Here is a 10,465-nt window from a genome sequence, read left to right as displayed (position 1 = left end):
ATGTTGAAAAGGATGTGGAGAAAGTGGAATCCTTGTGCACTGTTGGTGGGAACGTAAAATGTGACAGCCACTATGGAAAACAGTATGAAGGTTCTTCAAAAAATTAAAATAAAACTACCATAGGATCTAGCAATTCTACTTCTGGGCATATACCCAAAGGAAGTGAAAGCAGGGTCTTGAAGAGATATCATAGCAGCGTTATTCACAACAGCCAAAAAAGTGGAAGCCACCCAAGCGGCCGCTGATGTGTGAATGGACAGGCAAAATGGGACTATTACTCAGCCTTAAAAAGGAAGGAAATTCTGACACAGGCTACAACATGGGTGAACCTTGAGGCCATGATGCTCAGTGAAATAAGCCAGTGACAAGAGGACAAATACTGTGAGATTTGCACTTGTAGGAGGTCCCTAGGGGAGTTAGATCCATACAGACAGTTGAGAGAGTGGTGGGCGCCAGGGGCTGGGGGAGGGGAAGGGGGACTTAGTGTTTAACAGGGACAGAGCTTCAGTTGGGGAGGATGAGAGAGTTACAGGGATGGATGGGAGGGATAGTTACCCAACATTATGAAGGCATTTAATGTCACCAAGCTGATACGCTTACAAATGGTTATGGTAATAGGTTTATGTTTTGTTTTCCACAGTTAAAAAGAAAGGGGAGGGACTTCCCTGGTGACCCAGTGGTTAGGACTCTGCGCTCTCACTGCCGAGGGCCCGGGTTCGATTCCTGGTCGGGGAACTAAGATCCCGCAAGCCAAGCTTGCTCAGTGAGCTGAGGTGGACACCAGGCAGCCCTTCTGTTAGCCCCCAGGGGCTCCTTCACCAGCTGAAACTGGCTCCTGGTCTCCTGTCTAGCGGGCGGAGTGTGGACTCGACTCGGGGGAGGGCACGCACACTGAACTTGCAAGTATGACCCCAGGAAAGGCTCCCCCTGCCCCGACGCCTGCGAGGAGTACCTCATAGGTACCCAGGGCCGTCCTGGGTCCTGGGGATGTTTAGATGGTGAGCAAATCCAGGCTCAGCCCTGCCCTCAAAGATTCCAGTCTTGGGGAGAGAAAGCAGGCCCAAGCAAATAATTACATAATTCTTTAATCAGTTCATAACTGTGGAAAGGTTACAAAGAAGTGCCGGTGTGGTAGATGTTGGTGGTCCCCACCCAGACCCCTTCCCCGGGATGGTGCCGTTATCCCAAAGCTGCTGATGCCTCATAAGCCCCTGCCCCTTACCTTTCCTGGAAAGGCACCACCTCGTCTGTCTGTGCCCGGGAGGGTCCACTGTCCCCTGGGGCAGGCTGCAGGCAGCAACAGACTGACAAGAGGAGCAAAGCAGGGACCCCATGCTTTCAGGTGGGACACTCACGTCCAGAGCGCCCCGTGGGGGCAGGTGGGCCAGACTCCCTGTTGTCACATCTGTCTGTTTCCTGGTCCAGTTCTGCTTCCCTCATTTTCTTCCAGGGTTTTCCAAGAGTTCCTCCCTTAATGAACCCCTTGCTCAAGAATCTCTGTCCACAGATGTAGAGAACAAACGTACGGACACCAAGGGGGGAAAGTGGCGGGTGTGGTGGTTGTGGGATGAATTGGGAGATCGGGATGGACATATATACACTCATATGTATAAAATAGGTAACTAATAAGAACCTGCTGTATAAAAAATAAATAAAATAAAATTCAAAAAGAAAAGAATCTCTGTCCAGGTTTGGCTTCTGGGGAACCTGACCTAAGACACAAAGGAGCAAGTCGCTGGAAATGTGGCTCCATTGGGGGTGGGAATCGGCCAGCGAAGGTTCTGGGCAATGACGATACCAGCAAACCTGTATAAGCGTCTCCTGTATGCCAGGCCTTTTCCTTCCCAACACAGGACAGGTGTTCATTTCTTTAGTCCGTATAGCAAATGGCCTTTGAGTTGTGATTTTAATAATAAATCAGCGTTAACGGATGTGCTGGGTTGATTAGTGCCCTCCAAATTCATGTCCACCCAGAACTTTCTTGGAAACAGGGTTTTGGCAAATGTAATTATTCAAGTTCAGAGGAGGTCATTCTGGCTTAGAGTGGGCCTGAAATCCAGCGACTGATGTTCCTGTAATGAGAGGGACAGAGACACAGAGGAGGCCATATGAAGTCAAAGGCACAGACTGGAGCGATGTGGCCACAAGCCCAGGGACACCTGGAGCCCCCAGAAGCTGAAAGAGGCAGGAAGTACCCTCACCTGGAGCCTCTGGAGGGAGAGTAGCCCTGCCCACACCTTGATTTCAGACCTCTGGCCTCCACACCATGAGACAATAAATTTCTGTTGTTTTAGGCCACCTGTTTTGTGGTCATTTGTTAGGGCCGCCCCAGGACTTGGACACACCTGGGTAACGAGCTTGGGGGCCAGGAGGGCAGCACGTGCAAAAGCCCGGTGGCTGAATAGATGGGGACTTTGGGCTCTGACAGCAGCAGTGTGATGGGAGCAGGGCCAAGCACCGGGGTAGGGGTAGGGGGAGACAGTGGGGTGGCTGTGGGTGAGAGCAAACTGGGCCTTTGCAATAGACTGAAGAGGCTGCAAGTTCTGTGCTTTTCTCTCCCCCAGAATCTGAGCTGGTCAGGTGGTTTGCATGACCAGTGGCAGCAGTGATGTTCTAGAACTTTCCAGTCCCGGCCATAAGAAGCCTTGGACCTCTCTGAGCACTCTTCCTTGAAGCCTGAGTTGCCAGGGAAGAATTATGACCCTCCCTACCCCAGCTGAGCCCATCCAAAGGCTGAGTCCTTGAAAAGCCCATGTAAAGCAGAAGAGTCATCCTCCAGGGTCCTGTCCAAACTCCTGACCCACAAAACTGGGACGTTTAATAAAACGGTTGTCTGACGTCTCGAGTTTTGGGGTAGGTTGTAATGCAGCAGTAAGTGATGAGAAAAGCCTCTGGGACCATGCCGTCGAGGGCTGTGATCTTGACCCTCGTTGCAAAGGGAGGCTGTGGACAGACTTCCAGCAAGGGTGAGGGCAGGGATCGTATGTGTGCGTTGAGAAGGCCCCAGAGGACGGGCCGTTGGGCGTAGATGGAGGTAGGACGCCAGCTGAGAGGCTGCTGCAGCCACCTGGGCCCACGCAGAGGTGACAGGCACAAAGGTCACTGCCTGGCAGGTGGGGAGATGGTTAGATTTCAGAGCCAGGATGGCGAAACCAGCTCTGCTGAGTGGGGGACCGCAGGCCGGTGGGAAGGGTGGGGAGGGCATCCCAGGGTTCGGCCTGTGCACCTGGGTGGGAGGAGGGTGAGGCTCGGGGAGGGGCGGTACTGGGGGTGGAGGCTGGGCAGGGCTGCTGTTCAATGGTCCAGCCAGGTGCTCGAGCTCCTAGGTCTCCTCTGGCAGCTCGGCTCCCTGTGTGCCCAGCATGTCCCCAGCGAGGACATGGCCCAGCGTGGGCACCCTTCCTTCTCCCCACCTTCTTTTGGCCATGATGTTTTTTTTAATGGACATACAGTTGATTTACAATGTTGTGTTAATTTCTGCTGTACAGCAAAGTGACTCAGTTATACACGTATGGACTTCCTTTTTCATATTCTTTTCCATGATGGCTTACCACAGGATATTGTATATAGTTCCCTGTGCTATACAGTAGGACCTTGCTGTTTATCCCACTTTTTTTGTGGGGGGGGGGGTAGGGGGGCGGCTGCACTGCACGGCTTGCAGGATCTCAGTTCCCTGACCAGGGACTGAACCCGGGCCCATGGCAGTGAAAGCGCCAAGTCCTAACCACTGGACCGCCAGGGAATTTCCCCACTTATTTTTTTTTTTTTAAAGAAGCACTTAGGATTCAGATTCTAAATCAAGAACAATTACAATTTATTCACACTGAAGAAAGGCTGAGCGTAGGACCCCTTTGCCCCGTCACATTCTAGAACAGACAGGAGTGGACCAGTACAGGCTCCCAGGTAGGAGGGAGGTGGGTTCCCGGAGTTCCCTTCAGAAACAGGGCCCTCCGAGAAGACTCCACCACACCCAGATGAGGGGCTTTGTTCTTGATGACGGCAGCTCCTAACACCGGCCAGAAAATCAGCCCATCAGCACCGGGAAGATAAAAAGAATTGGGACGTTAAGACTATAATTAAGTCTCTTAGGAGAATAACAGTGACGATAGGGAAGGGTGACTGTCTGCTGTACCGAGCACTTCACACGCATCCCATCCTCAATCCACACACCAGGCCCCTGAGGCACAGAGAAGTCACCTGGCTCGTCCCAGTTTACACAGCCAGCCGGGAGGCAGTGACGTTGGCCCGCAAGCGGGGCCTGTTGGGTCACCAAGGACAGACAGAACTGAGGAGGAGGTGCCCTAGAAGGCAGGAGGATTTTGAGAAACTCCAGCAGGGCCCCCTGCTCTCCTCTGGACCGTCTATTCTCAGCCTGGCCGCCAGTGTCCCTTTTCCGCTGTCCCCGGGGCATTGAGACGGACCCCATGGCCCAGCCTCTCTGTCTCCTCCCGGCTCGTCATGTACAGTCCTCTCCCTCGGGATGAGGGCCTCACCGGGGCAGGGATCTCTGTTCTCCTCACTGGGGTATCCCGAGCTCTTAGAGCTGCGCCTGGCACACAGTAGGCATGCAACAAACAAGTGTTAAGTGAATGAATGACTTTTCAGTCCCCCTGTTTGGACCCAACATCAGTCTAGAGGCAGGAAGGCCAAGCGGTTCAACTGCCAGATTCTGCCAACCATGGGCAGGTTCTTGCCTCAGAAGCTGGATGAAGCCTTCCGTGTTTGGCCAGGGCAGACATGGACCTGGGGACCACAGGGGACAGCAGGAGAAAAGGCCAAGGCTGGGCCTTTTCACTCCTTTTCCACCCCCCACCCCCAGGAGTATGAAGAGCTACCCCGCTAAGTTCCCCTAGGGCTGCAGCAACAAAGGACCACAAACCGGGTGGCTTCCAATAATGAGAAGGTATTGTCTCCCAGGCCTGGAGGCCAGAAGTCCTAGATCAAGGTGTGGGCAGCTTGGCTCCTTCTGAGGCTGAGGGAGAGCCTGGGCCAGGCCTCTGCACACCTCCTGGGGGTTCACGCTGTTCCTTGGCATCTCCTTGCTTACAGACGCATCACCCCAGCCCTCCTCCATCCAAGGCCTCCTCCCTGTGGCTGTCTCTTGCCACAACCTTCCTTTTATAAGCACGCCAGTCACAGAGGACTAGAGTTCACCCTAATGACCTCATTTTGACCCAATTCCCTTGCAAAGACCCTATTACCAAAGAAAGTCACATTCTATGTATGGGGTGGGGTGGGGTAGGACTCCAATGTATCCTTTTGGGGGACCCACAATTTAACCCATAACACGGCCCGTGGATGTCTTGGTCCTCCTTAGATCATGGGCATCCAGAAGAAAGTGATGTCTCAGAGGGCAAAATAAGTACCATTAAGGACCCCGCAGCCCTGATGGCTTTTTCTGGGTCTTTTTGCCAAGTGACTGGATCTATTCTGGAGGGGGAAGGGGAACACAGATTCTAGGCCTGTTAGGTCAGTGCTCAATTTTTTTTTTTAATTGCCGTCAACACTACTAAGACCTCCTATATCACATCCTATTAGAGACCAGTTGGATACATATAGTAGACACAGTGCTCATAAGACAATCTGTTCCCTTACTGTGACTGACACAATCTGGAAGGCTCTATTCTATATGATTTTATTCCATTTCCTTTTTTGTAAAAGGCTAGTTGGGGTTCATTGTATTGATTTCAAGACTCATTGGTGGGAGATTGAAAAATATACTTGAGTCAGTCTTCTGATGATCAGCTCTGGGGGCTGCATTCTCCACCCACAGGAAAATACAAATTGCTTTAGCCTGGACCAGGCCAAGGTGAGGGGCACTGGTTAGTCCCTGGGTGGGAATAGTGTGAATTAGCCCCATCAGGAGAATAAACTGCAAGATTCAGCGTCATCACAAAACTTTGTGACACTCACACCCCCCAGGCCCCGCCCCTGAGGCTCCTGTCTTCAAGGCCACATTTGTGTGGACACAGCTGGCTAAAATCTGTCTCCACGCCCCCCACCCCCCCCCCCACCCCAGCCCCGGCCAGGCGAGGCTCAGGGCCTCAAATAGACACTGGGAGACAGGGGGAGGGAGCCATATCTTGGCATTTCAAGGCAGGTTTTAATCATTTGCGATACCTTCCCCAACTATGTCCATCAAGTCCAATGGGGTTCTTTTTACACGTGATAAATGTTTTCCATTTATTCTGTATTTCGATGTGCACAGCACATACATCACAATATGGGTCAGCACCTGTATAAAACTACAGACAGATTCTGAAAACAGCAGTAAATACAGAAACCTCAAATCCCCATCACAGCAATAGAAACACTTTACAATATTTCAAAGGTTCAATGACGTCTCTACACGCTTCACATCCGATCCGCTGAATATATGCACATGGTCAAGGATGGCCAAGTTCTGCCCTTAAGACATCTGAGTTCCTGACAATCTGACTGGGCTCTGGGACAAGACATCGTCCCATATTTAAGGCATCTGAAACAATCTGGTTTGTTACTATGTGAAAACAGTAAATACAGAACGGCCACAAATCCCAGCTCCTTACCCCCACCCCCCACCCCTCTCCCACCCCTACGCAATCAGCACCGAGATCTCTGAGCATGGCTCAGTACTCCTGGAGTCTAGGGCGCGGTTTAAATTTTTTAAAAAACATTTTTACGGCCTGGCCTGAACAACAGTTTGAGAAGTAAGGTCCTGTCTTAAGTGGCTTCTTTCTTCTAGGCCTCAGTTTAAGAATAGTATTTTAAGTAGATGATTTGCATTCGAACAAAGAGTTTTAAAAAGGAATGTGAAAGACAAAAACTCCAATCAGATTTTTCCAGTCTTGCTGTCTGTAGACTCCCATAAAGTTAATTCGGGAGACAGTTCAGAAACATCTTAGGAGAGTATTAAAAGTCTTGAGGAAACATTCGGAGCATTTCTGGTAGCAAGCTAAGGTCATTTTGTATAAACTCGAAAAAGTCATTCATTAAAATTAAATGTTTGCCATCACCTCGGAACTTTTTTTAAACCTCACCGACCCTGCCTCTTCCATCTTTGCTTCCACGACAGGGGTTACATTTGTAAAATATATAAAGAAAAATATAAGGTTACTTGGTGACCATATAGTGTACTCTAACAGCTGTCTGCAAATATTTTCACCATGATTATGCTTACTAAAAGTAAATCACGGGGTAAAGATAGCTCAAACGTGACAAGGTTCGAATGGGGCACACCAACACTATCTGCAATCCTTTTTGGCTACATATGGAAAAAAAAGCCACTTGGGATGGCAAACTCCTACACCCGGTCTGAGCTGTCTTCAGATTTTGCCAGATGAGTGGTTTAAGGGCTTTTGAGGTAGATGTTAAATCCACTTAATCAGGAATGCAACGGAGAGAAGCAGTGACTTCCTCCACGCAAACTGCCTTAAGTGTTTTTGTACAATGACAAGGACATTTCACCTAAAATGAACAGCTAGTTCTAGCCCGAAGCTTCCCAAACACAGGGAAGTGTGTGTGGTTTTTGGTTTTTGAGTTTTTAAAAAGTATATACACGCATACGCTATTACTTATCAGAAGTCTCCACTATCGCAAACTGTCTTTCACCCCTCGGGTTTTGGCAGTGGTTGTAAATCCACCCAATCTTGTCCCTTTCCAGCCTTCCAGTGCAGTATCAATTCCTCTCCGACGGATTTTACAAAACTGCTTTGTTTTTGCCTTTGCCCCAGTGGCCACAGAGAAACACGGGCTGTGGTTGATCCAAAAAAAGGAAAACAGGAGTTTATAAAGTTGCCCACGGGTCTCCCCCATCTGGTAGGTCGAGGAAGATTGACTGCAGCAAAGTTCAAAGGTCATTCCTGGCAGATCTAAAAACAGAGTGGCAGTGGTGGCCTCGACAGTGCGCTTTCTGCACCCGAAGTAAACCGATATGTCCTGAGGAATATCTTCAGGACACAAAGGGAGTGGGGCGCTGCAGGATGCTAGGAATGAAGCCAAGACTGGGAGCTTCCTTAGCTGGCTTCTAAAGCCCCAGGAAACCTTTCCAGACACAGAGATGCTCACCACCAAACCACAGGGGACAGTGCAAAGCAGGGTTGATGTCACAGACTGATGTCACCGGTTTTTAATACACGGAATAGCAGCAGTCACTTGTGACAACTTTTTGACAAGTTAAATGAACCCAGTGGAAGGGTCTCTACTGTTTTACCAGAAAAGTCAGGGTTTGGTGGGTTTTTTTGTTTGTTTGCTTTTTTCAGAAAAATACAAAACATCCACAGAGCCATAAATAATCTGGTGGCAATATATACACATTTAAATAATTAATTTAAATATCTTACACCTACTCTTGAGTTAAACTGTCCATCCGAAGAAAGTGCACCAAGGTGGCCCTTGGCACTCCCCTCCTGGGGGCTCTGAGGGTCACAGCCTGGGGAGGAAATGGGTGACCTTCATGGTGGGTGACACCCGGTTCCCCTTCTTGGTCTTCCCGTTCTTACTCAGGGCGATGAACATGCCGGGGTACCTGTAGCACTCGTAGGCGTTGTAGTTGTTGGGGAGGAGTATCTCCTTGAACTTGCACTCATCGGTGAAGAAAGGCTGGCGGGGAAGGAGAAGCGGTGTCAGGTGGAGCCATCTCTGGGCCAAGGGACCCCTGTGGGCGGTGGTCAGGGAGTCCTTTCTCTCCCCGTCTCACCCTGGCTGCGAGGCCTCTCCTGGGAAGTCAGGGTGCCAAGACCTTCACAGGGTGATTAGAGGGACCTGGCCAGCCCGCAGCAGCTGCTGCTCCAGGCACCTGCCTGGCACTTGGCAGCCAGAAAATTTCATCACCACTGTGTCCACCCTGAAGACTGCAGTCCTGCCCACAGGGACCACCCCCCTCAAGGGGCTACAGTGAGGGGCTCCCAATGACACCCTTTGACCGACTGGCAAGGGCCCACTCAAGGATGGCAGGAACGCTGTCCCTGTCTTGGGACTGTGCCTCTCGTTTGGGCTGGCCCCGGGTCAGCCACACCGCCTCAGGGCCTTGCAGGGGGTTGTCTCCAATCCTGTGACCCCACCGCAGCTCCACATCCCGGCGTCGGGTGGCCTGGAAGCGTCGCGATCCTGCCCGGCTGCTCGGCCGGGCCCCGCGGTACTCACCGAGCCGTAGAGCTTGCCTCTGCTGCTCATGGCCACGAAGAAGCGGCCGGCCACGCCGAAGATGCTCACCACTCCCCGCTCCACGGGCGAGAGCTCCAGCAGGCCTGGGGGCGGGGCGCGGGTCATTCCCGGGCACGGGACCCTCGGCCCTCGCCGCCCGACCTGGCCCCCTCCTCTGCCTGCGCGCCTCCGGGACGTCCACTTCTGGGGTGGAGGTGAGTGTAAAGGACCCAGGTCCCCGGCGCAGGTCGCCCCCGAAGGGCCCCCGGAGCCCAGCGGGCTCGCACCCAGGGGCCGACCCAGCGGCGGCCGCGCCCCGTCCGGGACGGCAGGAGAGCGGCGGCCCCGGCGGCCCCCGAGTCCGGCCCCAACACGGGCGCGCGTCCCGGGCCCCCGCAGGTGCCGGTGGCTGCGCCGCGCTCTCAGTGCCCACGGGCGAAGGCGTTGGAATGCGTCACCCGGAGCCCGGACTTCTGAAGGCGGGGAGGCGGGGCTCGGCCGCCCGGTTGCGCAAAGCCGGTCGCTGCTGCGACTCCAGGAGCCGAGCGCGTTTGCGTCCCCGGCGTCCCCACGCCAGAGGGACCGGAACCCGGTTCCCAGAGCCCGCGGGCAGGTGTCAGCCGAGACCTTCGGGTGCGAGTTGGAAGGGGCGGCCGCTGCCCCGGGGCCCCGACCCTTCCCGCCCGCCCCGTCCCACTCACTGTCACTCGTGTCCGCGTGCACGCCGCCGATGCGGCCGTCTGGGAGCACCTGGAGGTGGAAGCCGATGCCCACGTTGCAGTAGAGCCTCCGCAGCCTCTTGATGCCCAGCAGGTAGTCCCCGGCGCCGCTCTGGACGGCAGCCTCCTTGGGCTGCGCGGCCACCGGCAGGCGCGCCAGCGAGCGTGCCACCAGGCTCTCCCAGCGACGCTCCAGCTCGGCCTCCAGCGTGCCGTTGGGTGCGGTGGGCGCGGCGGCGCCCCCTCGGCCGGCCCAGGGCGCCAGCACGGCCAGCAGCACCGCCGCGAGCAGCGCTGCCGCGGCCGCCCCGGGCCCCGCCATCCCCGCCCTCGGGCCGTGCGTCCGTGGGTGGGTCGGTGCGCCCGGGAAGCCGGGGGCCGAGCTGCGCCGGTGGGGGCTTGCGGGAGTGCACGGCCTGGGCCGGGGCAGGGAGTGCAAGGCCGGGGAAGAAGCCGGAGGCGAGCGACGGAGCCCCCAGGCGCCGGGAGCTACCCGGGCTGCATGGAGAGGCTGGCAGTGGCGGAAGGACGCACGGCCGGGGCTGGGACCCTGCGGAGCGGTGCGCGCCTCCCTGCGCGCTGGGCCGGCCCGGGCCGAGCCGCTATATATAGCAGATCGCCCC

General features: G+C 54.2%; 1 protein-coding gene across 1 annotated transcript; it reads right to left on the bottom strand.

The window, feature by feature from the left end:
* Positions 1-8,403: 8,403 nt before the first annotated feature.
* Positions 8,404-10,164, bottom strand: FGF4 (fibroblast growth factor 4). The gene is made up of 3 exons (XM_060105066.1): positions 9,825-10,164; positions 9,124-9,227; positions 8,404-8,580 (listed from the first exon to the last, which is right to left on the bottom strand). Exons 1-3 carry the CDS (start codon positions 10,162-10,164, stop codon positions 8,404-8,406), a joined length of 621 nt encoding a protein of 206 aa, XP_059961049.1.
* Positions 10,165-10,465: the final 301 nt, after the last annotated feature.

The sequence above is a fragment of the Mesoplodon densirostris genome, chromosome 7 (genome assembly GCF_025265405.1).
Source record: "Mesoplodon densirostris isolate mMesDen1 chromosome 7, mMesDen1 primary haplotype, whole genome shotgun sequence".
Taxonomy (NCBI): Eukaryota; Metazoa; Chordata; class Mammalia; order Artiodactyla; family Ziphiidae; genus Mesoplodon; species Mesoplodon densirostris.
This window is presented reverse-complemented; position numbering and strand designations above follow the sequence as displayed.